The sequence below is a fragment of the Harmonia axyridis genome, chromosome 1 (genome assembly GCF_914767665.1).
Source record: "Harmonia axyridis chromosome 1, icHarAxyr1.1, whole genome shotgun sequence".
NCBI lineage: Eukaryota > Metazoa > Arthropoda > Insecta > Coleoptera > Coccinellidae > Harmonia > Harmonia axyridis.
Window position 1 is genome coordinate 21,592,161 of NC_059501.1, and position 27,913 is coordinate 21,620,073.

Below are 27,913 nucleotides of genomic sequence, written 5' to 3' on the forward strand. Positions count from 1 at the left end.
ATCAACAATATTCTGCATGACAATCATTTAAAAACGCTTACCACGATCACTTCCTACTCTGCTGTGAGTGCTATGACTGCTATGTTCTATGACCGTTGTCAGTTTCAGTGGGAAACTTGAACATCTGTCACACATTAACCGTTCGTGCGGATTTGAAAGCCTACAAATGTTTATATATTTTACTTCTAATGTTTGTATGGTTCTTGTTGTTATTACGAAGTGTTAAAATTGTCATAAATGTCAAGTGAAGAACTGATTTCATTGTTACAAGAACAAAAAGCTTTATTAAGTGAAGATAAGAGAAAATTGGGATTGGGACTTGAACCGATTGCCTTCAATGAAAAAGTATGTATTCAGGTTTTGGTCCAGTGCTTTATAGAACTCATCTACTCATCGAACGTAGGAATTGATCCTTTGCCAAGTATTTTCAAGTGACACTCTAAGTACTCCTTAATCAGCACAAAATTGGCCTATTGTCTTTCAACTCGAATGCCCACTTTGAATCTTTGAAGAGACTAACTGGCTTTAACTTCAACCTTGATAAAAGCGTTATTCATTATCTTCTCAGTTCGTTGTGAGTTTTCCAGTTGATCAGTTGTGCATCTAATACGAAAACAAGCGTTGTTGGTAAGAATTATTTTTATCCAATGTTTGAATATCCAGAAAAATTGAAATATCTGGAAGAAAAAATTATAAAAATGAATTACCATGTCAAGATACTCCTTATAAATTCAATAATTTCTTGAAAAATTGAATAGCTTTTTATTCAGTAATCCTGGAGCGATTACTCCATTGCATATTAGTGACATTCAAGCGAGGATTCAAGCCTATTCTCATAGATTCATTTAATTTCATTATTTTAATTATGTCAAGTAATGTAAAGGATATTCTATATTTGAGCAGCTTATATAGTTCTATATCAGTGTGTGGCTTTTAATCACTCATGTTTTGATCTTGAACGATTGAGGCAATCGGGGGTTATGAAATAATGAATTGATTACTTGAAATCGAGATACACAAAATATTGTTTCAGTTGGTGTGAATTTCCTAATTTTTATGGAGCAAGTGAGACAAGATGTTATCGAATGAGTGGGTACTGAAATTGCAACCTCAGTTGGTATTTAATTTGTACCCAACTTATGATGAAAGTTCATCGGAGGTGATGTAATATAATTCTCTGATTTGTATATTTTAAATTAAGAATATGTATCTCAATCAGTTCTGATTGCATTTTCACAGAAATAAGTTTTTTTTATTATGTGAAGTGTCCGTATATAAATAGATAAGCCAACAGGAATATTCAACAATCGATTTGTTGATATTATTCAAAACTCAGGCTCTTCCATAATTCACTTGAAATTTTATCTGCTGGCTGTTTATAGAGGACGAATAACTCATTAGATTTTACAGTTTTGAGAGTTTTATCCTGAAATAAGGTGGATGCGAGAATCATGAATTGTATATATGATCGTTGTAGTCACAATTTTTGAAACTTATGAGATATTTAAAAATTTATGAAGAAATCACTGTTCCTATACATGGAGACAGTGTGCTGAGGTTGTTATTTGTACTCTTCTCGATACTCTTGTATCATAGGTTGAAATGTATGATGCCCCGTTTACAATTCCTTTGCTAGCACTGAGATTTTATCTACACATGCTTAATTGTTTGAAGTTAATAATTTTTTGTATTGCTCTATCTCGAAAGAATATGTATCAACAAAATGATTGGTTTATATAGAATTGTACATTTGAGTTTGTGGAAAAATTTTCTTGCAGAAATTTCTATCAGACTTTTCATTTTTTCAAGAAGTGAACAACATTCTGTTTCGTTGTTCTGAACATCTGAATCAAACGTCATAACACAAATTAAGTGATAAAATACTTAACAATAAAATGATAATGTGAAAAAGTCTGAAAATCCATTTGAAACCGTTATCAAAATCAAATTCAATTCCAATTACACTCTACACATGCGGTCAAACTTGGCTCTTCTGGTCTTCTGGTAGAACTGATTTTCATCCCATCATTGATTGACTTTATAGTCAAGTGGTGTTAGGTCATGTGGCCATGCCATTAGCCTACATCGTCTTATCCATCTTATATGATAGGCGCTATCCAAACAATTCCTGACGCCATTATGTTGTGGCTTCTCTTTGGAAGATATTGTTTAGGAACTGAAGAAAAAAATTTTTTCCCCAAAAAGATCATGGTAGACCTCTTCATTGAGTCTCAATTTTTCAATTAAAGCAAAGGGTTATTCCTATTGCCAGAGGTGTTTATATCTGGTATATTATATATTTTAAGCAGCTCTAATTTTTTTTTTTTTTTGGCGGATGTTCTTCTCATAGTGCACGTCTAGTTCTAGAATTTTTGAGTAGAACTTTCTGGACAGACCATTTGAACTATAGGCTTTAAATCCTGGCAGACAAGTTCAGCGGATTTGACTCCAATAAACTTATTTTGGAGGGTTTTTTGGCTAAAAAAATTTACATGAGAGGAGAAGAAAATTCAGAAGAGCTGAGAATAGAAATATTTTACAGACCAATGTTAGGCTGCAGTTTTATGTTAGGGATGTTAGGATGCAGTTTTATGATCATGTCGGTATTTGTGAGGGTTAAGGAGACATTTTTTTGTGCACTTACTTTGATCAATTGTTTGTAATTGATTTATTCATAATTTTCAGAATATGGCTTTTTATGATGATTTTGATAATTGAATTAACAATTTTGGGCTAATCAATATTCAAAATTTCATATCAATGCATCCTCCAGTACAACAGTGGTCAACAACATTAAGGTCTTGAATCGCAAAATTGCGATTTTTTCGTTGCTTGTGTGGCACGTAGCGCAGACCTGTTGAAAATAACAGTCGTCCACATCAATATCTTTCAAATTACGCCATAAAAATCATTGACTATGGCTCGGTAGCGCAATCCATTCAAGTTCATTCAAGAATTAACTTCTAAATCGAACAATTGAAATGGCTTAGCGTTATGAACACAAATTCATGACTGAACCACATACTGACAGTTCTGAATATATTTTGGCTAAAATGGCCAAAGGTTTTTCACTCGGTTTTTATCAACGCCAGTGTCTGCAGCTCCTGTTGAATGACAAATTTCCAGAGCTGCTCTGACTTACAAAAACCTGTAATAGATCCGGCGAAATATCCATGATATATCCCATGTTACTAGATCCCGGATGGAAAATAATGTAATCATATAGTTCTTGGAGGTTTCTCAATAGTAGGATAGGGTTTCACTAGATGGCGTTATAAAGATGAGATTTCGTTCTACAAAAACTTTTGTGGCAGTTTTGTGACAAGCAAAAAGAGAATACGCTATATTTTACAGTTTTTTTCGATAAAAGCGAAAATGCAAGCCTGGCAGCTGAAATGTAAATAGTGTTGATGATCCTAATACTGTAACAGCCAATCACGAGCAATTTTATTTTCGTTGATTCTGTTCCGGTATTTTCGATGTCATGCACTGGAAGGCCAATTGTCGAAAATGTTGATTAAAGCATGAACATTGTCGAGTCCGAGCCTCATGTAAGCACTGTTTCTATTGGCCAAGACCTAAAGATTGCCCAAAAATCCGTTTGGAACCATCAGCATAAGGCTGGTCTCAAGAATAAGCTCGATGTATGGGTACCACACGAGTTAACGCAAAAAACTTCATGGACCTAATTTCCATTTGTGAAGTGCTGCTGAATCGCTACAAAATAATAATAAATTGATCCATTTTTGGAACGGTTGGTGACTGCTGATCAAAAGAGGATAACTTACGACAACGTAAGCGAAAACGCGGTGGTCAAGCTAGGATTCAGAGCCCGAAAGGTTTTATTGTGTGTTTGATGGGACTGGCAGGGTGTTATCTACTATGAGCAGCTGTCCTACGGCAAAACTGTTAACTCGGAAATGTACTATCAACAATTTGAAGAAAGCAATCACCCAGAACCAGCCAGCTTTGGCCAATAGAAGAGAAATTGAGTTCTATTAGGACAACGCCCGCCACATACATCGAGAGTGACTTGCCATAAGCTCCAGGAGCTTGGTTGGGAGGTTCTTATGCATCCACCATCCAGTCCAGACCTGACACCAAGTGATTACTATCTGTTCCTGTCCATGATGAACAAATTTGCTGGTGAACAATTTGCTTCAACGGAAGCTTGTGAAAATCGATTGTCTTAATTTTTTGACTATAGGGTCGTGGACTTCTATGAGAGAGTCATACTGATTATTACCTTCGAACTGTCAACAAGTATAGAACAAAACGGCGTATATTTGACCTACATCGGATCATCCTAACTATGGTAATTATAGTCTTGTTTTTCATGCAAAAGTAAGTAATGGATTTTTCTTTACTGCACCTTATATTGAGAAACTGTATTTTTTTAATATTTTATATCTTTTGTTATGTTTCATAGTGATTTGATTTGTGTTTCTATTTTTAAATAGTTGATATTTTTGGTTCATGTTCACGATAAGTTTCATAAATAAAAGTTTTTTTCGCAAGGTGTCCTCATTTGATCATTTTTTTTTATAATGTGCACACTACACAACAAAACTGCTCGAAATCAAGTACATTAATAGAATGTACTCATTTTATTTTTCAAGTACTCGATAAATAAATACTTGACTTGACTCGACATTGCTAGACTTGAATTACTGAATTCAAGTTGAATAGCTAGAACAGTGGTTCCAAATTTTTCGTGGACATAGCTTTACTGCTTTCGATGGACCCTGCAATAAATAGATTATAAAATAGAATTTGGTAAAGACGGATAACATATTTGTATTTTTGTCCATTATGTAAATAACAGGTATTATTTGAAAACGCTGAATATTTTGGAATACTTAACACAATAAAATTGGGTATTAACAATTTGATGATTAAATCGTGGCACTACGCAGTTTCGCGCAGCTTGGTGAGTGAAGCCAAGCCGATCACTGTTTATAACTTGGTTCCTTTGTTACAAAACAATCGAAAAAAGATGTTTTTAAAACGAAATTTTGAGAAATTACTGTTGCAATTGCATGGTGAATGAGTTGAGTGAGTCATCAATAATTTTTTTATGTTTGCATATGTATTATGTATATCTTTCCTCTTTTTTTCTTGATATTTTCCACAAAATATTATTTTATTTTTAGTTAATCGTATTATTCTCAAGAATTGTACTTTTATTACAAATTTTTGTTTTTATTTTAAAGAGGTTAAGTGAAAGTAGCTATGCTAAACTTCACCTCTTGATATTTATTCTTCTTTTCTTTGATAAATGCAATTTATTTTTATTATTATAGTTAATTTTTGTGGACCCCCATTTGTTCTTCACGACACCGTGGACCCCCGGGGGTCCACCTGGACCTCTTTGGAATCAGCTAGAATATCAAGTCACACCATGAATATCTTCAGCAACGGCAAATAATTTCGAACGAATTACTGCAATGTATCAACATTGTATTGCAGCTCTCGATTTAATTCTTGGTTGAAAGCATCGTGCATCGATCGATTTGGCGCAATCATTCCTACTTCAATCAATAGCTTGTTTGCAATAGTCAAGCATTGATCCTCAATCAGAATCAATCCTTCATTGTAGATTTCATCGGTTATTTGGATGTCAGGATTATTCGTTCGAATGCGCAAGCGATTTAAGATTCACATATGTCGTCTTTGTATTTGTTCCATAACTGAATTGGTTGTGAAGGAAAACATGTGGTGATGATAATTGCGAACAGCTTTCGTATTTGGTACGCATTTGATGAAACAAGTGAATCCGCAAGTGTTAAATCCCAATGAGAATCGTTCTCCAGCAAACCCAATAGTTGACATGCCTCTCGATATTGGTGGCCATTCACAGTTTTCAAATGCGCAAATGATTTTGGTCCACGTACATTTACCAACAGCAGTCGCAACCAAACCAAGATTTATAGCAAAGAAAATTCAGGAAAATTTCAACAGAAAATCGGGAAATTCATTTTTCACATACAGCGCCATCTCTGATACATAGCATGTACTACAAACCAATATTTTAAGTAGATGGCGCCGGTGCGTGGTACATTGTTTGACAGCGACTCATGTATGTGAAAAATGATTTTCCCGCTTTTCTGTTGAAATTTTTCCTGAATTTTCTTTGCTATAAACCTCACGGAGCCCGAGAACTTTCCAACGAATGCAAAACCGTGGAAATCGGATCGTGCGTTCTGGAGTTATAGCATCAGGAAGGAAAACCCTACTTATTTTTATATGGTAGATTTATCACCGAAATATATCAAATATTATCAAATAACTTGTAAACAAATATTTTATTCTCTATTAATAAACTTTTTTGAATGCATAATTCAACTATTAATGAATATATCAAATAGAAATCTGCTGTAATAGTTGCGAATAAATAACCTCCAAATAAGTGCTTTATTAATAAAAAATATGGATTTCTCTCAGTGTAGGTAAACAGTTGTATGGTCTCCAAGGAAGTGGATAAACGAGCGCTCAAAAGCTCCTGACGCCCAGTCGACGCACTCCTCGATTTTTTTTTAAATTAACGCGTCCTCGTTTCGGCCAGTACGCTCGCACTCCACCGCATCACGCCACTTTCCTTCCAGTCCCGTCCTGCACAACAACTGTCCCATATTGATTTTTCCGCCATGGAGCCAGAATGACAGTATGAACGGTTTTCCGTCGCCCGCGAACTATCCTTTCTCGTCTCGATTTCACACAACACAAACGTGCTTCCTTCGGTCTGTTCTGCCGCAAGTCTCGTCGAGACGACACAGATCGTAACAGCGGTTCACAAGTTATCGTGTCGTTTCAGCATGATCGTGCCGAAGATGACGACGACGTGGTCGAGGGTGCAGATCCAGGGCTCGAAACCGAAAGGAGCGATGGGTATTTGAATGGTTCCACCAGCCGATCAGACAGAGTAGACGGCGAGGGCAAGGAAAACTTCGACACCGGGAATTTTCCGGAGGAAAAACAAGGCCAGATCGGAGAGGAGAAGAAATCGGTAAGTGGGGAAAACCTTTAGCCTTCGTTGTGGAGTTTTTCGGTGGTAGATGCTTGAATGTGTGAGCACCTTTATAACTAAGGAATATGGTATCCTTAACGTGACTATGAATATTTTATATTGTTGTAACAGCATCTTAATGATCCATAAACACTGGCACATCATATATGCCTGGTTCATTCTTTTAAGGGTGTTCATATTCTTTTTATTCGACAATATCGGAATGAATACTTTGCAATCGCTGAAACCGTAGAGTTCTAGCGAATTGAACGTGCCTTCAGTCGTATTATTAGAAAGTGAAAACACGTTCGAGTTGCTAATCGATATTCGCGAAATGTTGTCATAACCACCAAATTCGCCCGTATTTTTTTGCTCTCGACTACGAGTGGAATGAGGAACGACATAAAAGGGTTTCCACGTGAATTGAATCTGTGTTGAAAATTTCATTTTGGACATTGGTCTTTTTCCATTTATTGCTATTGTGTTATACGTTTTACAGGCATACTATTTTTATTCGTTTCCTTTTAGTTTTTGTGTTTCCTTGATCTGATTCCCCAGATAATTTGGTGAACAAAGGATATCTCATACTTTATAAGAGAAAGTAACCCCCTGTCAAATTGCCTGAATGTTAAAGTACAAGTCATTCCAAACATAAAGTTCAATAGACACAAGTTTTTCTTTAGGCTAGTTTTGACGCTAGAGGCCCCTGAAACTGTCATTCGTTCTCCCTTGTTAAACAATACAAAACGTTATCCTGGATAATCATCACTATCGTGAGTAATCAAGATGAGATCAGTCATTAATATGGGAGTTTATTAAAAACATTGTTTTTTGGTGTTGTTACATTTGGTCAATTATACAGTGCGTGTTCCAGCTACTTACAATTTTTGAAGTTAAATTATTCGAAAATGGTTACAAATCTCCTTGGCAATCTATAATCAAAAATGATTATGAATCCTTTTCTAGTCCTCATTCTATATCACATTCGAAAGAATTTATCTTTTCGAAATAATGATTGTTTAGATCTTGATTATTCAGAATAGTGAGAATCATTCATAATGATGTTTTGTGTTGTTTAACACAAAAAGAAACGTTTTCAGCGGTGTCTAGCATCGGAACTAGCCTATAAAAAAGATTATGCCCATTGGTCTTTTTGTTTGGAATGAGTTGGACCATAACATATCAAAAATTATTTTGACAGAAGCCACCTTCTCTAATAAAGGGTGCGGTATCTTTTCGATCATTTAATTCTTCTCACAAAATCGTGGAAAGTTTACTATAATCATGCTGCTTTGTTTGAACTCGGTCGTATTATTTTTATATGTATGTATTACTCTGTGGACCCTTAATTATTATTTAGTTTCTTTAAGTATTTCAGCATATGGATTACTTTTGAACATTGAGTTATGTTTTGAATCATTATTAGGAATGCCATAAAAAAGTAGAGGAAATTGACAGATCTAATCAAATTATTCAGTGTCTATTGAACATGAATAAAAGGTGGATATTTTCAATTCGCATAATTATCTCTTGAAAAAAAGCAATTAAATAAGTAAAATTCGAAGAGGACGAAAAATTAAATTTTACGCAACGTGGCTTCAGTGACGTCACGTGGAAGGGCCATTGAGTCAAACTCTTTCTTCTGGATAGTATTTCATCGTGAAGATTGTTTTGATTTCATTTCTATTTGTAGAATAGTTTTTTATAATACAAATGCAGAAGGCAGAAGGGTGTTTATTCAATCACTAAATTTTTATTGAAGTTAATAGAATATTTATCGTTTAGTGATTATTGCTTTGAAAAATGTGGGTTGGCAGAACAGTTTTCTGTATAAGAAATTTGACAGATAACAGATAAATAAGTGGCAGTAAAGTTCCGAGCGCCAATGAAATATAACCATGAAATCTGTTTGAATCTGAGATATTCTCGAACGATTTTGTTCTTTTTTGAATGAAAATTTTTTCAGCAACCGTCCGGGAAATGCTCACTTCCCGGACGCTTTTTCTCTGAGAAAGTAGCATTTCCTGGCCTAGTCCGGAAAGTACGTACTTCCCGGACTAGGCCGGAAAAGAATCATAGAATCCATAGAAACTGAGATAACGGCTGACAGTTCATATGAAATTAGTTGTCAAAAATTTGCATGTTTTTTGATCGCAATCGCAATATAATATGGAAAGCAGCAGCGATAGTGTTATTTAACATGGTTGCCGAAAAAATATTGTACGCAACACGCCCGAAAATGGTTTTTTTGGACTCACAGACTTTCAGGACTCGCTGACGCTCGTCCTGGAATTTTGTCTTTTCGTCCAAAAAAACCCTATTTTCCGGACTTGTTACGTAAATTACTATTTCCCATAATTGCTTCTCTAATTCTGTGGAATATTTCCTATTCGCACAGATTCCATGGTTATATTTTATTTTATATGTTGGTACTCGGAACTCCCCTGCCACGGATTTATCTATTATCTGTCAAATTTGTGATATAAAAAACTGTTCTGCCAACACACATTTTTCAATGCAAAAATCACTAAATCATATTTATGGAAATATTCCATTAATTAAATTCATTAATGGAATCAATTGAAAATTCAGTAAATTAGAGAAAATAATGTTATTAATAATGTTATTTTCTCTAAAACACCGAACGAGTGGTAGAATGAGCCTTCTATGTGAACATCCTGTCTGTCCTATGTAAGTATTTCATACTGCAAGTTAAACATGATATTTTATTTCTCTAATTCTGTGGTTATTGCGTTCATTCTTCCACATCTTATAGAACAAAATCGTGCGAGAATATATCAGAAACGCACAGTTCTCATGGTTATATTTTATTATTATATGTTGGTACTCCGAACTTTCCGCCACGGCTTTATCTGTCAATTCATAAATTTGCCTTAAAGAAATCAGTTCTGCCAACCTACATTTTTTTATGCAAAAATCACTAAATGATATTTATGGAAATATTTCATTAATTTCAATAAAAATGCAATGAATTCGAGTAAATAATGAATAATACTCGTACAGAAGTCTAATTCTACCACTCGTTCATTCAAAAACTCGCCACTTCGTGGCTCGTTTTTGAATTTTGAACTTGTGGAAGAATATCAATGCCTTCTGCACTTGTATTATAAATAACTATTATTGGTTTGACGTCAATATTCAGCTTCCATTTGGAAAGACTATTAGCTTGTTTTTCACTTACATCATAAGTAAGTTAATAAGTAGTTAGTAGTCTAGAAATCAATCCAATAAATAGAATATCATCTTTCGCAAAGACTATTAGCTACTTTTTCGGCGATATAAGTCAAAAAGTAGTATTTTCAAATTAAATCATATCATCGTTCTCGTATCTCTTGCAAATTTCTGAGCCTAGGGCAGTCGACATGAACATAAACGACAACAAAACTAAATAACAATGAAACTGCTAATAATGACTAGGTACTATGGAAATAATACATATTTGAATTCTCAACTATAATCAGAATTATTAATGGTTTCAAACCATATAGTCCATATAACTTCAGTTAATACGGGCAAATGTAATACGTAATGTAAATATAATACGTATCACCTAACCTAAACCCGTATGCAGTACGTGCATTACGTTCCTATCAAATTTGCTCATTCAAGAGCAACAAAACGTAACGAGATAGTCGATGCGACTTGTCCGTAATGAAGACGTCCCACTATTGTCCCAATCTCACAGTGATATCATCTATCATAATACGATTAATTCAAGTTAATAGTGGACACACGCCCACATTCATTGATTCTGATGTAATCAGCTTTTCTCTAACAATGAACTAAACAAACAGTCGAGCACGAACAGAAATATTCAAGGTGCTCCTTTGAAATTGTTCTTCTTCATTTTGAGAAACGCAATGATTATAAAAAAAATACATACCGACACTCTAATATAATAACGATAAACATCGACGAAAAAAATTTTAATGATGAAAAAAGAACATACACACATGCTGTAAATAATTACGAAAGACCCAGATCCTTGAAGAGAATATACAGGTGTTCCTAAATTGGAGGTACAAAGGGAAATGGGGATTCCTTGGACAATTAAAGAAAGTCCTATAAACATGGGCCACCAAACGCTCAATTTTTGGAAATGAAGGGTATTTCTTGTATCCCTACTTTTTTGTGATTTTCGCATTTTCCCGAGGATTACTAGACAATGGACTAGTTTAGTGATGTTGATAATACTATATTTGACACGATAGAATTAAAATATAGAGCAAAACTGATAAATCAGTGAAAAAAATTTGAAAATCCATCAATAAATGACTGAGAAATAGATTATTTAAATTTACGTATTTTAGCGCGGAACGTCTTTGCTCTCCGACTCGTCTGTGACGTCACGCCACTTGCCTGTGATCGCTACACCATAAATTACGTTTAAATACTTAGCCGCGCCAAGGCTCTCGCGCCGTTTGTAGTTGTACAGTGTAGTTCTAACTCGAGTTTTGTTTTTATGTCACCATAATGGAAGAAGGCTTCGTGAAAGGACAAAGTTATTTTTATTCAATAACTTATTTCAAACCAACTTACACCTTAGTATTTTTATTATCAGAAATAGACAGCTGGTACTGATAGGTAATTATATCAAAATGATCTTCACACACATATGAAGTAGTTTTAGGTCCAATTTAGTGACGCCTCATGTCATTTGGTACATGAAAACACAATTTATTGGGGTTTTTAATTGTCGTGCTTGCACACATAGGCACAATACAATATTTGTAGGATTTTTTTTTAATTCAGCCATCGTGTAACGAACAAAACACGACACGAACGGCACAAGTGATTGTACACCAATGAATTCGTAAGCACTCTGCGAATACCAGTCGCCTCGTATAAGTGGCGTGACGTCACACACTAGATTATGAAATTATTCTTCCAAGCGCAACTTCAAAGTCCCATAACTTTTTCATTTCTAGAGATATTTCAATGATTCTTCCACATTTTTGTTTCATTTTACTTAAATTTTTAGAATTAATCCTCAACAAAATAATGAAAACTAGTCCATTCTGTCACTTTTGTTTGTACCTGCAATTTAGGAACACCCTGTATGGCTCCAAGATTATCGCCACTAGTGCCTCGAGAAATATATAAAAAATAATACAACATTGAAAGAAAAATTACTATAAATCAAAACCAGACCAATTGACTACAAACCCTCCAGTGGGATAAAACAAAATTCCTGATATAGAAAATAAAACGACAGATCATGATTTACTACCCGAATGTGGGAGATTCACTATTCCGATATTTCAGTTTCTCGATTTAATATATCAATAATGAATATCTTCTCGGACATAGCAGATTCCCGATTTCGATTTTTCTGAATAAGAATGGAATTGAGGAAATTTTTCTTGTGAGACTTCCAAATTATTGGTTTAACCTTGAAACGCATCGATTTTTGTATTTGATAAACTCTTAACGATTATTGATAGGGTTTATTATATGATTGTGCAAAACGGAGATAGAATTACACTTGGGTTATGAAACATTTAAGTTACTTTCTGAATTCGATTACATTCAATTTTATGAGTTGTGGATAGTTGTTTTTCTATAATGGACTAGTTTTCATTTTTTTGTTAAGGATTAATTCTAAAAATTTAAGTTAAATGAAACAAAAATGTGGAAGAATCATTGAAATATCTCTAGAAATGAAAAAGTTATGGGACTTTGAAGTTGCGCTTGGAAGAATAATTTCATAGTACGTGTAAGTGTCGTGACGGTCGCACACTAGACGACTGGTATTCGCAGAGTGCTTACGAATTCATTGGTGTACAATCACTTGTGCCGTTCGTGTCGTGTTTTGTTCGTTACACGATGGCTGAAATAACTTACTATATACATACATATAAATTACTGTTTTCTCTTTTTACTTTTTACTCCTCACATAAATATGTTTTGCCATTTATAGACTTCAACAACAGTAGTCAACTACAAACTGTTTATGAAACGTTTTTTAAAGAAATCATCGTTGTAAGTTGAACCATGATGTAGCAAACTCAAAAGTAGATACTTACTTGAAAAGTTTGACTCTTTTTATTTCTGCACTGACATAAGATGGATTTGAAGAAAAAACTCCATCACTGCGAATATATCTATTTTAGGCAAATTGTCACTTTGTCCTTTCACGAAGCCTTCTTCCATTATGGTGAATATAAAACAAAACTCGAGTTAAAACTACACTGTACAACTACAAACGGCGCGAGAGCCTTGGCGCGGCTATGTATTCAAACGTAATTTATGGTGTAGCGATCACAGTCAAGAGCCGTGACGTCACAGACCAAAGACGTTCCGCGCTAAAATACGTAAATTTAAATAATCTATTTCGCAGTCATTTATTGATGGATTTTCAAAAATTTTTCACTGATTTATCAGTTTTGCTCTATATTTTAATTCTATCGTGTCAAATATAGTATTATCAACATCACTAAACTAGTCCATTCATTACTAAAGGCTGTATAGTGAAAATAAAGACTTCATTTATTTATATAGAAGATTATAATGTGAACTCTTGAGTGTTTCAGAGTTTTCTATTGTACCTGTTTTCATGAATAAACTCATTATTTTTAACACGTCTTATTATAAGTCCCGGGCCTGGCGTTCAGATTGCACCACAAATACCATACCACTTTTTCTCTCGATTGTATAAAACTTGAAAAGATGCGTACCTATCAAAGTTTTGGAACATGCAGTTAAGTCTGGATCAAGATATTGAAGTTTGAGTGACGCTATATTTGTTGTTTGAAAAACGGATGAAAAGAGTTGTGTACTTGTAAAGTACCAATTTTTGATGGGAAAAAATACTGTTCAAGCAAAGCAATGACTCTTTAATGTTATTCAGACTCTGCTCTAACGACAACAACAGTCAATTAGATAAGATCAGAGTGTCTTGAGTATTCGATTAGCTTTAGGCGATCTTTGTTTTCATGACTTTTTTTCTTTCAGAAACACTGCCCAGTTGAAAAACTCGATTTGAGTCAGTTGGATTATAATGAGAAGAAGAAAAGGGACTACGCAGATCAAGTAGCTAGTTTAGAGAGTCCATTGATGAGTAGATCGGTAAGCAAGTAAGTTTATTGACACTAAAAATCGCATACGTTGACAGTTCGGACAAATACATAAATACACTAGGAAATGGGCATGGTTTTCATAACTTTTATTTTCGTTTGCTCAATTATTGATATTTTTTCTAATAGCACCAAACTATTAAGTTAATATACCACTTCCGCCTTCAACAATTCAATTATAGAAGAATATTTTCATAGTCAAAATTTATATCGCTGTCAAAGTCGCTAACATGATGATAATTTTATTGTCTTCGAACTCGAGAAATTTGTTGAGCTTCACTCAAGCAGACGGTGACGCGATAATTAAAAATATATGTACTATTGTCAGCTTCGCTCTGTCAAAATGGCTGGCAGAATCTAGCTGGCAGCTAAGTTCACGCTGTTAGTTAAATCTAGGTTAAGGAATGGTCTAATTCCAGGAGTTCATTGGCATTTCAGTTCAATGTCTTTTATAACTGTCATTGCAGGATGACAAACGCATCGCGATGCTCCGTTACGGAGAGTACAGCCCCAATAATTTGAGAGTGCAGTCCCAACCATTTCTTGGTATTGGGGAGTATGAGCAACAGCAGATATTGCTCAAGGAAAGAAGAAAGAGCGAATACCCAAACGATACTCCATCGAAACTGAAGTCTAAGGTAAGTTTCGACAACTATTATTTTTAGGTAGTTCAGTATTAGAGCTTAGAGCTTTCAAATCTTGCTTGTGAACTAGTTGTCCTAGTATTCTCTTCAATACAAAAACTTCCTTCTTTCTCGCTTCTGAATCAGAGAAGGCTCCTGTACTGTATTCAAGAGCGTTTTTCGGTGATTCATTACTCAATCAATTCACTATAGTGAAATTTGAAAAAGTTTTTTTGTAGTTTATTGTATATGTTATCAGAAGACTGCCGCCTAGAAGTGGGAGTTCCTGTGAAAGTAGTTGAATATTTTGCGAATAGATATAACATGAGAAATTACCATGACATTTGTTTGATTTCATACAGATAAATCTTATTATTATTTTTTATTCAAATATGTATCTTACTGGGTGTTTCTTAGGTAATAAGATTAGAAAATTTAGGAGCATGTTACCGACATTAAAAAAAGGTCATATAAACATATGTGTATGAGTGTCAAAGTTGAATTCTAATTCATGTCCACACCCACCAAAAGAGGGACGAATTTGCCATGACTGTCGCAATCTTCAATTGAAGATGCACTAAGTCCCGCCACTCACCGGGTTCCTGTTTTCGAGCATTCGGAGCATCTTACAATCTATTTACAGTCGGGCAGCTCGGGAATCGGCTGCCCGAATGGCAAACAAAGACTGAACTTGACTGCTCGACTCAAAGATGCTCCGAGTGCTCGAAATCGGGAACCCGGTGAGTAGCAGGTTCAAAATCTGGTATATTGATATTTCAACCGCAACCTATGTGTGCTTGCTGAAGGTTTCAAAATTTAAATATTGATTGTAAGATGTAAGGGGATGTTTCAATATTCAATATTTTTCAAATCAAAATGGCCATTTCTTTTTTTTTGTTAGTTGGGGATCTGGACTGGTCACAATGTCAAAATTATGCAACCAGAAATGGTGGATTTTAAATTGAATGAAAATTTTAGACTAGGTGAGCTGCTTTTTCCATTTGTCTGCGACTCTATTGCCTTAGTATCTCGTTGGAAGATTTTGAAACATGAATAAATGTTTTCTTTCAGTTCACATTTCAGCAAAGTTATATCTGGTAAATTCAATCATTTTTTGTTTGTTTTTTGTATATTATTCTCCGATTACTGTTGAAGCGCTGATGTGGAACCGATTAAAATATCTCCCTGTGTTTCTAGCAGAGAGGCGAACTTCTCAAAGATATTCGCAGGAGTATCTTGCCAGAAAAATACAGCCCCAAATACTCAAAGAGCGTACAGACAGACATTCAGAACATTCAATACCCCCTTGTAAGTTAAGCTTCGTAGAGAAAGAACAGGCTTGCATTACTAGGTGTTGACTAAAAATGTTGTGCACGTTAGGGGAACTTTATGGTGCATTAATCCAATACAAGGGCAGTTTGGAGTCAGGTATTTGAAGCACATCCATCTGTAATCATCCTAAATTGCATATAATTTTCATTTCACCTCATTTTGAGAACTCTTCGGGTTTTATTGGAATAACATCGAGTGGATATCGCCAGCGGCGTAACAAAGGTGGCTTTTTGGAGTTTAACACGAAAACGATGAATAAATATAACTCTTCTAATAATAAAACTTGGAATTGTTCGAGGAAAACAGAGATAGGAGGAAATAAAAAGTCATAGTGTTTTATTACTGGTATCACACAATTGACAAACTCCCTTGCTAGCTGCGCCACTGTTCTCATTATCCTCGGAAATAACCAAGATCCCATTTGCACCAACAGCAGTCCTCGCTCGATATAATAAGTCTTGTTTAAATTTTCATAATACTAGTAGATATTCAAATAAATGGCTACAAATTCTTGGAAAAAATCAATACTTATTTCTGATAAATAGTAAAAGTTCTGATACAGAAACTGACATTTTTTATATTATTTTCTAATACAGTGAGCATCCTATCATATCCAAATTTTATAAGCTTAATATCGAGGTATTAAAATATTCCGGAGAAAATATTAAAAAAAAAATTTTAATTGAGATATTTTGTGCGAGTTGAATTCATTATTGTTTTTTTTTTCGATCATTCTCCTGAAGTTCTCACTTTTCCCAACCATGATGTATTATTTGAACATATTTAATATTATTATTTATGCAATCATTTAATATTCATCCTGATACCCCGAGTGCTTCAAATATGCCTTTATCTCATTCAGGAGTTTGTTGTAGCAAAAGAAATCATTGTATTTTATTGTATTTATTTTATAAATAAATTAATTCAGTATTTTTCTTTTATCCTACTCTGCATGATAGGATGGTGTAATCAATGTCAACACAGAAATAACTGTTTTGCACTCGTAGCTGATAAACTCCCAATTAAATAAAAAAACTTTTTCTCGAACATTAGGATCAAGATCACCTAAACGAAATAGATACTACATGCGGGGACAATCTCGATGAAAATGCAAATTTTTCCATTAATTTACATGAACACTGTCGGTATCTCATAATCGGTGTTTCGGTGAATATACAGGATGCCATTATTTTGATTAAATATGTAGTTGAACGCAATCCACCAAAACTAATGACACCATTTTATCTACTAACCTTTTTTTTTTCATTCAATTCACGCTTGTCGATAACTCTGGTTTGATAATTGTGGTGATGGCCTTAGTCCTTCTATTGTAAAAATCATGTGGTTTCTGTCGTAGTCAACCTTGTGAATAGATGTAAATACACCAGTGTTTGTAGCAACTGATCTAGTTTATATGGGACCTTCGATGAACTTGTAAACATAACCCGTGTAGAAAGTAAGATTTTTTTTTTCATTATGCAAATATTGGAATATTAAATCACTATCTTCCACCCTCAGCTCGGGTCTCTGAAAAGACCTTTCATTACATTATAGATATGTCAGTGTAATTCATCAATCGCAATAGATATTGATATCCCACAAAATATTTGAAAATTTATAAAATTCCACCCCTCATTTTTTTGGAAAATTGTACTGTATATCTTCCGGCGTGCAGAAATCATATTTCTCTACAGTGGACTTCAATCAACTGTATGAAAATTCAATGCATACTCGATTTGGTGTATATATTCGAAAAAGTTTATTCACCATTGCCATTTGAAATGTAAGAACAGTTATTTTTAGCACCCTATATAATCTAGATGGCTGATTTCAGATCGGAGATGCAATGAAGATATTTGATCAGCATCACGAGTTCTACAACTTATGAAAAATTAGAACAAAGTCACCGAAAAATTTGTTTTCTTTGATTAGGTGCGTAGTTCTTTGAAAATAACTTCAACTGTTCGATCGACTCAAAAAATTTGTTTGAGGTTATATTACGGAACTCAACTCATTATTTGAAAACAGTAGGTACCTGCATTTTCGCATAGAGAAATTTTATCAAGTTATTATAAGATAAAAGGTATAATTTTCTTCTTATCGGCTCAAACTAGTTGAGGAAATTATATCTAATTTTACGGTCAGCACTTAATAATAGGTTATATTCACATGTCTGCAATGGAATAACTGCATTTCAGCATGGTTTTATTAAAAGGACGGTAATCAATTGCCAACCTCTTCACGTAACCCAGTTAAATTCAGAAAATGTCCCGAGTTGATGCGGTATATACTGATTTTTTATCTGATCGACCATGGCATAGGCCTTGAATCTCATTGTTCTTTTCAAATCTTACTTATCCAATAGAAGAAAACTTATCGAGTTCAACGGTGTCAGATCTAGCACTTCCGGAGTCCCACAGAGTAGTAACCTTGGGCCACTTCTTTTCATAATTTTTATTAATGATGTGGCCGAGGGGGTGGATGTCGAATGCTGGCTATATTTGGATGATTTCAAGATGGTAGTAAGCCTCTTTCCTCAAATTTGCAACGAACTGAAGAGTAGTATAAGGAACTGATTGCCTCTGAAAGCCGAAAAGAGTAATGTTGTGTCTTTCATGAAAAACAAAAATAAAATTCTGTTGCGGGCAACTTGCTCCAACGTCTAGTGGTTTTGACAAACTAATCCACTTCACATTGGAAACATTGTTCAACCATGTTGATAAATCAGTTGACAATTGCTGAGATTGATTACCTCTGAAAGTTTTTTGTATTTACTTTTACTTATTTTTCGTTTTTCGCATATTTCCCTCTAGTAAATGTTAATTTATAAAAATCAATAAACTTGGGCATATGGCAAACATATATTTTCTTGAAATTTCTCAAACAGAAAAACCTTCAGATGATGTATAAGATTTTTCATGTTCGATTCGGAAAATCTCAATTGAAATATGTACAGAGCTACCCTGTATATATCTCTCTCTTCCTCACATGCGTTTAGACCCGCTTCCTCTCTCTTCTCTGCAACAGTTGCTACAAACGCCAACAGCACTAACCTTCTCATCTTCAACAGAAAAAAAAACGAAAAAGTTAACTTGATCATTCAACCATCTCCGATTTTTTTTTTTCTTTTTCAAAGATTCAGTATGATCGTCAAAATAGGAACGAGGCGCAAAAAGAACTAAGTCCGCAAAGGGTTGTAAACGAGAATTGCTCGCCGAATAATCGAGAATTAACGTCTTACAGAAGAACGGAGGATCAGGACCTGACGACTGACGCTTGTAATGGATCACTGAATCCAGTTATGGACAAACCCAAGGGGATCTTGACCAACAGGAAGACTGGGAGCCCCAGAGGTAATTGATTGACTCTAGAACGTTATTGGCTGATAGATTTGGTGTAATAAACCAAACTGAATCATTAATAGTTCCATTCCAAAGTTGAAGATTTCTGACTATTCTAATGACTTATTATATTTTTCAGATCGTTATTTGAGCAGCATGAAACACTCTTACACACCAAGTTTCATGGACGGCTTCAGCCATACAGATCGAACCGAGGAGCTAGAAAGAGTATGGCCTTGATTTACCTCTTGTTTTTGATTTATTTCGAAATCATTTTACGTTGAAAATATTTGTGGTACTCTATTTGTTCAAAGATTATCAGGAAACCCATTAAGTTCGTGCAATTTATTTTTACCATTCTTTGTTATTAACAACCAATACGTATACTTGGGTGGGCCATCTAGCGTTTGCAATTTGAAGTAGCGGTTATTTCGAGTCTGGCAATACTTCCGTTATTCGTTTAATGACAGAAAGTTAGTTTTATCTGAAATTAACGAATTGGATCGATTAAAGCTTGGAAAATATAAAAAACTTATTTTCAAAGTGTTGATTCTTTTATGAAAACTTTAAGGAATTTACGTGGAAAATTCAATAGAATTTTGCATCTGCATTTAAACACTTTGCTCAATTCGTTAATAATCACACAAACGAAAATGAGCATTTTTTCCAAAAAAAAAAAACTTTTCCCATTTCTCGAGCCAAGTTATGAGATGCGCCCACTTCCAGGGGTATGGTGTTACGTTCCGAGATCGCTGGTGGACTCTTCAGTTAGGCTATCCAGCGATATCTGCTTAAGATACACCATCGTGGAGAGGTGACCCTATTGCATTGCAACAACCCCTTTAAATCCGCCGGGCTCGAAGTAGTTTGGCGCGAAAACCCACAAACTCACAGCGCCATCTGTGAGCAGACAAGAGTCACTACACCGATGAAGCTTTTTCCACCTCGAGAGTATATGTGAATAAGCAAAATTCTCGAATTTGGGGATCAGAGAATCCACACCTTATTGTGGGTAATCCGATACACCGAGTAACCATTTGGTGCGGTTTTTGGTCTGGTGGTATCATTGTTCAAGTTTTCTTCGAAAATGAGCAAAGACCTGCCTTCACGGTCTATAGGAAGCGTTACCGTGCCATGCTCAATTAATTTTTATTTCCCAAAATTCAAGATTAAGGCGTGGATGAGATATGATTTCAACAGGACGGGCCACTTGTCATACAGCGCAACCATCAATCTTTTAAAAGTCTTTAAAAATCGAATAATCAGTCGAAATGATGTCAATTGGCCGCCTCGGCACTGCGATTCGACTCCATTTTTAGTGAGTAATGATAAGTTTTACGCCCAGAAAGAATAAATGCCTTGAAACGCAAAATCAAAGTTGTCATTCATGAGTCCAGGTTCAACCTTTCTAATAAACTCATAACTTCGAAAAAATATTGATTGATATTTTATTTATAGAGCATAAAATGCAAATTTTGAATGACCGACCTCTTATCACCACTAAGGTTTATTGTGATTAATTCAAGCAAGATTGAGCGGTATATCCTGGTTATCTAGGAATAAAATTATTTCTTTTATGAATTCAAGAAATATACTTCACGCTAAAACTAAAACAACTGAAACCTTGGGAAAAATGGTGGATTTTTATGATATTCTTTCTTTTGTCACTTACTTTTGTGGTTACCTGATGATGCCATATTTATTCAAACAGAAACTACATAAAATGCGTTTCTAAGGTACTCCTTGGAGTATAGAATGGACCAATTTCAAGAAAGAAATAATAATTCTGTTTTCAACTTAGGAAAGAAAGAAACGTGAGCTTTACAATCATGAGCTCAGGTTGCAAATTGAAGAGAATAGACGGTTACAATTGATGAAAGATGAGCAGGAGAGAAGAGAGCAAGAACTTGAAAACAAGAGATTGGAGCAGCAATTGTTGAGGATGCAGGAAGAAGCATTGAGCGATGATCTTAGGTCAAGAGATGAACCGGTGAGTGTTAATTTTCAATTAATTCATTATGGGTTCGTTGTATTAGGTGTACTTTGCTTCTGCCGTTTTGCAATAGATGGGCTCTAGCCATCTATTGCTTAGATGAGCTTAGGTATTCGTAAACATAACGCCATCGAAATATTAGTCGATTTGCGTTTGCAACATAAAATTATTTTCGATTGGCAAGGATCATTGGGTGTGACGCAACAAGCCATTTCGTAAATCCTTGAAGTCATGGTAATCATTCAGAAATAAAGAAATTGGGTGCCGAACGAGTTGAAGCCGAGATATGTTGAACGTGGTCAAGATATACTTGGAAACGTTGAGATGGGAAGTCTTACCTCACCAGCTGTATTCTCCAGACGTTGCTCCCTCGTACTATCTATCACTTGTTCCGATCAATGGCCAGTTGGTTCAACGCGGGAATCTTACGCTGTCCGAAACAGTTTTTTTACAATAAAGCCTCGAATTTCGGAAAAAAACGGCGGAAGCAAAGTTGTACGCCTATGTTTATCTGAACTTGCTACTACATTACACCTGTGTATGTGTGTAATAAAGAAATTTGACTCTAACAAAGAAGTGATTGCTTTCGAAATAGGCTTCAATCTCGGTTATCACTTCTGACATAAAAATTGCTAGAACGCATTGACCTCCCTACTTTGAGGAAGTGAAAAAAACCAGAAAACTATGTAAAAGAAATTCTTGCAGCCACTTATAACCATGAAATTTGAATCATAAATTGCTACGACGATGATGATACCGAATAAAATATTTTTTAGCACAAAGTTTGTTCTCCATGTCGAGATATTTTACATTGAAAGTTGAAATAATAAAATAAAGTGTAAAATTTGCAATGTTCTTTTTAAAGGTAAGAAGGCACAGTGATGATTACGCCCGTAGGAGGATGGACGTCGGACTCCGTTCTGGTTACAGAAAGCACACCGATTCGGAAGGCAGCGGCCTTGGATCTCGGAACGCTCTGTCGCACTATTCACCCCCTGTTTCACGCCGCACCCCCTTTTCCCTAAACGTGCCTCAGAGCAGCTCCAGCTATTCGGATCCCCTCACCACCAGGTTTGTATAAAAAAAAATACAAATTTACTCTAGTTACCAACATTCACTATAAAAACCATTGCGAAGGAACAAAATGCAAGAAAAATAATATTACAATTATAGTAGACATTGATGGAAGTCGAAAACAGGTTTTTTTTCATACGAATGTCAATACGAAAGCACCATCTACCATACAAAAACCCTTACTAAGGTTTTCCCACGTGATCAAATTTATTTCGACTAAACGAGTATTCTCTTTCAATGGCGAAGTGGGGATGGTCGCACTGCATCTCTACAGTCGTTCTTCTTCAACCGTGGCATGAGTTATAAGACCATATCGGTTGAAGATGAATATGACAATTTTATTCCATTGTATTCGAGAAATTTATTTGCGACAATGAACGAACACTAAATATTTTCTTAGTGAAAATGAGGAGCGCGTAACCTTCCGAGGAAAATTCTAAGAGCTTTTGTTTGGAGGATAGAAACCCCCTTTAATTTTAACGAAGATTCGCCCTCAAGAACTCAAACTTATTCGGTAACACCCTGTAAAATGAAATTATTTTCGATGTATTTTTCATAGTGTTTATTATTGTGCGGGAGCCAGTAACAAATATACATGACCAAGTTCCTCTCAAACGGTAATTAGTAGAATCATCAGGTAATAGTAATAAAAAGCCTCGTGAACGTCAGCTGCGACTCTGCCGGGGGAGAGAGCGGCGGCAGCCCCCCAAACACGAAGAAAAAAAATAAATTCAGTCATTTCCTCCGAACTGAAAATTTGTCAAATTGTAGCTAACCCAATATCTAGACGAAAAAATACAATCAGCTGGCTATAGCATGGTGGATTATACGTCAGCTGGTGCCTCAAACATGAAAAAAAAATTTTCAATGACAGCTCTGACAGCGACTCTGATAATGAATCATAGAATGCCACACTAGCGAGAAAAGGACTTTCTCCACATGTTGCACAATAATATTTAGTTACTTCCACTTTCTGATTCAGTATCAGAGTCGCTGTCAGAGCTGTCATTGAAAATATAATTTTTTTTCATGTTTGAGGCACCAGCTGACGTATAATCCACCATGCTATAGCCAGCTGATTTTATTTTTTCGTCTAGATATTGGGTTAGCTACAATTTGATAAATTTTCAGTTGGGAGGAAATGACTGAATGTATTTTTTTTCTTCGTGTTTGGGGGGCTGTCGCCGCTCTCCCCCCCCCCCCCAACCGAGTCGTAGCTGACGTTCACGAGGCTTTTTATTACTATTATCTGATTCATCTCACCAAGTATCTCTCGAGAGGAAATAATCAACCAAATTTGCACCTGGCTCCCGGACTATTAGGATGATGCTAATATCCACTCCAATTATCGAGACTCAGATTAAGGAGTAACATTAAAAATTCACTTCGATATAGACTCCAAATTTTATTTCATATTTATATTATTATAATGAAAAAATTTCGAGAGGTCTTCTAATTTGTTATTTTTTTTCCAGGTACAGTCCCCACTCCCCCCGTTACGACTTCGACTCGCGCTACCGTCGAGACACCCTGAATCGGTTGGACTCGCTGAACGTCTATAATAGTTTATACGATACCGCTAGATATAAGAAAAACGCTTTCGCTCGTTTCGACTCGTTGAGTAGGATAGATTCGTTGGGCGCGCGCGGCGACCCCTTGAACAAATTCGAATCGCTTAATCTGCAGGACGACTTCGGACGCACGCAGCGACGTCACAGCGCCACGCAGCAGGACCTGAGCCTGATGAGGAGAAGTCCCAAGCTGCAGAGGCGGAGCAATTCGAGCAGGTTCGACGATCAGTTGCCGATACCCGTGTTGAAAGCGCACTCACCAGTCGCTAGGGAACTGAAAAATTCCGTCCCGTTCAATTCGGGTAGGAATTCTTCGGACGCATGTCGGAAGCTAGAGGACAAGTGGCAGGTAGGTTAGATTTGGTTTCGTCGAATTCCCACCTCTTCAGGGGGATCGCAAGAAAACATTTTTTATCCCGACCATCCTCTGTGAGACCTCTCAGAAACCCAGACCTTGTTTGAGTTAGAAGAACTGATAGTCTTCTGCATAAGCTTTGTTCCTATGCATTACCATCTCGAGTACAGTACTGCTGATTACTCGAACAGAAGCGAATTGATTGGACGGTTCCTCGATCCCAGAAAATGTTCCCCTACCTCAAAGTAGTAAGGTGATAAGTGGAAGCCCTAACCTCTCAAGAAACCAGATTATGCCTCCATCACATCCCTTGCTTGGTCTGACTGAAGTTTTTTCCAAGCTGTAGCATCCCGTTGTAGAGTTCCAATTTATTTTAGTAGAAAGGTTCATGGTAGATATGATATCATCAGTTATGACCTTACCATCAAGCATTTTGTAGGTTAGTTCGAGGCATGATATGGCCTCCATGATAGCACATGCGTAGTTATTCATAAACGGTATTGCTTACTTACTAGGGCTACTATTTATGTATTGAGAATTGGCAACACTGATTATTATTATTATTTGAACTGGGGTCGTTATGCTTCGGTGAGCCTTCCGGGAACTGCAACCATGCAGATCTTTTGTTCACTACCCTACTCATTCATAGAAACCCAGGGAGGTCGTCAACGACGTTAATAGAATTCACAACCTCCTTAGGGGCCTTGGCCGTTACCTCTCTGGTATCCAGGGCCGGCTTACCCATGTGAATTGTTCTTGGGCCAGCCAGCTCCGGACACTTGCATAACAAGTGTTCGGCCGTTTCTGCTTCCGATCCACAGAGCCTGCAAATCTCGTCTGCTGACTTTCCCATACGGTACAAATGATGTTTGTACCGACAGTGCCCCGTCAGCAGTCCCACCATCACCCGAAGCTCTGCTCGCGACAGCTTCAGGAGCTTTTTGGCGTAAGTAGGTGGAATCTTCACGAATTTCTTTGCCTGAGCAAGTCTAGGAGTGTTAGTCCAGTGGATTGTCCTACTGTTCAGCTCCCATAGCTGGACCGCAGCTTTGTATTGGTCTTTTCCTATCCCACAGAAAGGCTCAGGTCCAGCAGGTCTTAACCTTGATGCACTTTTTGCAAGTTCATCCGCTCTTTATTTTCCTTCAACCCCACAGTGCCCTGGTACCCATAGTAGAGTCACCTTATTTCCTCTGGCCAGTTGCTTTATGGTGTTACGACACTCCCAATTCAGCAAAGACCCCTGACAACACGATTCCAGGGATCTTAGCGTGGTTTGGCTGTTCGTGGTGATGTAGATATGCGCCCCCTTGAGGTTCATTTTGAGACACTCCTGGGCGCATATATAAACAGCCATTATATCGGTCTGTAGAATCGAGGGCTCACTTCCCAGGGCTTTAGAGATCCTCAGTTTAAGTCCATATATCCCAATGCCGGTGCCCTTTGTTTTTGATTCATCTGTGAACCATATGGATGACTTTTTGTCCAGACGATTTACGATACTTATTGCACTAGGACGGTCCAACATAAATTGTTCGTTCTTGAAGCGTTAAGAAGCAAATGGTGGCATCTTTCTTCACCAAAAACTAGTCCTGTGGCAATTGTGACTTTTGAAAATCAAAAGACCGTTGATTCAGAGTGGTATGAAACCATTTGTCCTGAAGTTTTCGGTAAATTGAGAGAAACAAAACCCAAAACGACGAATCATCTTACATCACGACAATGAGAGCTCACACACATCAAATGCAACGAATGAGTATTTGGACACACAAAAATGAAATTAATGGGTTATCTGCCTTACAGCCCCGATTTGACACCATTGAACTACCATCTTCTGATTGGAAAAAATGTTTCGACTGATAGTTCAATCGCATGCAAAAGTGTATAGATCTTAAAAGCGATTATTTTAAAAAGCAATTAATATATTTTGCATCAAAATCGTTTGTTTATTTTTTGTATTCTCAATACATAAATAGTAACCCACGTATTGCAAGTAGCGCTGTTCCATTGAAACGATCTGTCGTCGAGTACAATGTGGACAACAAAACACGTCTTGTTGGCCGTTGCATCAAGCTCGTTATCTAATAAAAACAGCTGCATTACTCTCTTAAAACAATTTGTAGATTTTCCGAGGATTGAATGTGTCCAAGATTCAGATTATCTACTACTGCTGCGCGAAGGTTGGTGGACAGTTACTGCACGCCACCTCACCTCCTATTATTTTAATTAATGGTGACATCTTCACATTTTGGTGGGGGGTGTTTGAATCAAGTAAAGACCGAGTCAATCCATAGAGATGGAGGGAGTATAAGCAATTTCTACATGTCCCCGACATGGTTAGATGCGAATTTGAATATTTGGAATCCGATATTTTTCCTAATTGTCGAATTTATAAATCTGCAATAAGAAATACATTCCTAAATTAATATCTAATGAAAAAATTGAACTATAGCTGGGTTACCATTGGCTTTGGAAAATGTTGTACCCTTTGATGATTACGTTGTTATTATTGAGGTATTAATTTTGTATCAATAACAAGCTGCAACTCTTGATTCACACAAACTTTATCACAATTTTCCTATTTTCTGCGGTTTTTTATATTTTATACATTTTATTTATCTCATAATCATTCCATCTTCGAGTCCTATGGGTGCTAATATATTTTACCATCCTCTGTTTTCTGTAAATCCCTTACATTCTCCTCATGTTTTGATGTGTGTCCATTATTTGATATTATCTTACCATTTCCTTCATTGTCTTTCTCTGTCTCTGTTTTTTCCTTCCTTCTTTTAATTTAGATTCTTTTCTTGACATAGACTCAGCCTTACAATAAAAATCACGTTTTTCATTTCGTTATTGAATTTCTGATTGTTGATTGTAAGTTTTTTTTCTAGATCCCTGCAGTACAAAAAAATATAGTTAATCACAGTGGTTCCTTACGCGATGGCCACAACCGAAGTATTTTAACCCAGTTAGGTGCCATAAGAATGCAGTTACAACAGGAGCAGATGAGGATGGACGAATCCTTACGTAAACGCGGCATAACACAATCAAAGGCTGTTGATTTTAATTAAGAAGTCACATTTTACATCGAGTTAAATAATAGTTATTTTATATATTGTTAGAGTTCATCTTTATATTTATATATTTAACTATTGAGAATAGATAGAAATGTTGACTATGAATTAATTGCCTTATTTATTCCCTCTGTATGTGATAAACTTGTGAAACAATAATTATGAAATGTAATAAATTCATTCTGAATAATATGTCATTTTTTGAAATTACCGATTGGATAGATTTAATAAAGAAATTGATACATGAATGAGGCTTGGTAGAGTCTCAACTTTTAGATTGCTGTTTATTTTTTCACCCATAATGAAATTCATGCTTCTTGATCTATACTCATCATCATAGTCCGGATAAAAAACATAAATCAAGAACTTGTATTGGATACCCGTACATATTCAATTTGTGTCTTTTTTGGTAATAATTATTAAGAACCAATAGTATTTCTTGAT

The 27,913-nt window shown here is 35.9% G+C and overlaps 1 protein-coding gene across 5 annotated transcripts; it reads left to right on the forward strand.

Moving 5' to 3' along the window:
* The first annotated feature begins 106 nt into the window (after positions 1–106).
* On the forward strand, positions 107–27,744 carry LOC123683471 (trichohyalin-like). Of its 5 annotated transcripts, none has more exons than XM_045622543.1 (11): positions 107–345; positions 6,815–7,006; positions 13,982–14,095; positions 14,571–14,741; positions 15,924–16,034; positions 19,195–19,411; positions 19,539–19,627; positions 21,201–21,389; positions 22,258–22,463; positions 23,942–24,386; positions 27,287–27,744. In XM_045622543.1, exons 1-11 carry the CDS (start codon positions 238–240, stop codon positions 27,464–27,466), a joined length of 2,022 nt encoding a protein of 673 aa, XP_045478499.1. In that variant the 5' UTR covers positions 107–237; the 3' UTR covers positions 27,467–27,744. The 5 variants fall into 5 exon arrangements, with proteins under 5 accessions (XP_045478499.1, XP_045478509.1, XP_045478535.1 ...); XM_045622553.1 differs by having other exon boundaries at positions 15,927–16,034; XM_045622571.1 differs by lacking the exon at positions 107–345 and adding an exon at positions 473–627.
* Positions 27,745–27,913: the final 169 nt, after the last annotated feature.

What these genes read in the sequence shown, in the direction of transcription:
- LOC123683471 (XM_045622543.1), top strand. Translation starts at nt 238, where the DNA reads ATGTCAAGTGAAGAACTGATTTCATTGTTACAAGAACAAAAAGCTTTA. An exon ending in TCGGATCCCCTCACCACCAG is followed by an intron (nt 22,464 to 23,941) that starts GTTTGTATAAAA and finishes TTTTTTTTCCAG; the next exon opens with GTACAGTCCCCACTCCCCCC. An exon ending in AGCTAGAGGACAAGTGGCAG is followed by an intron (nt 24,387 to 27,286) that starts GTAGGTTAGATT and finishes TTTTTTTTCTAG; the next exon opens with ATCCCTGCAGTACAAAAAAA.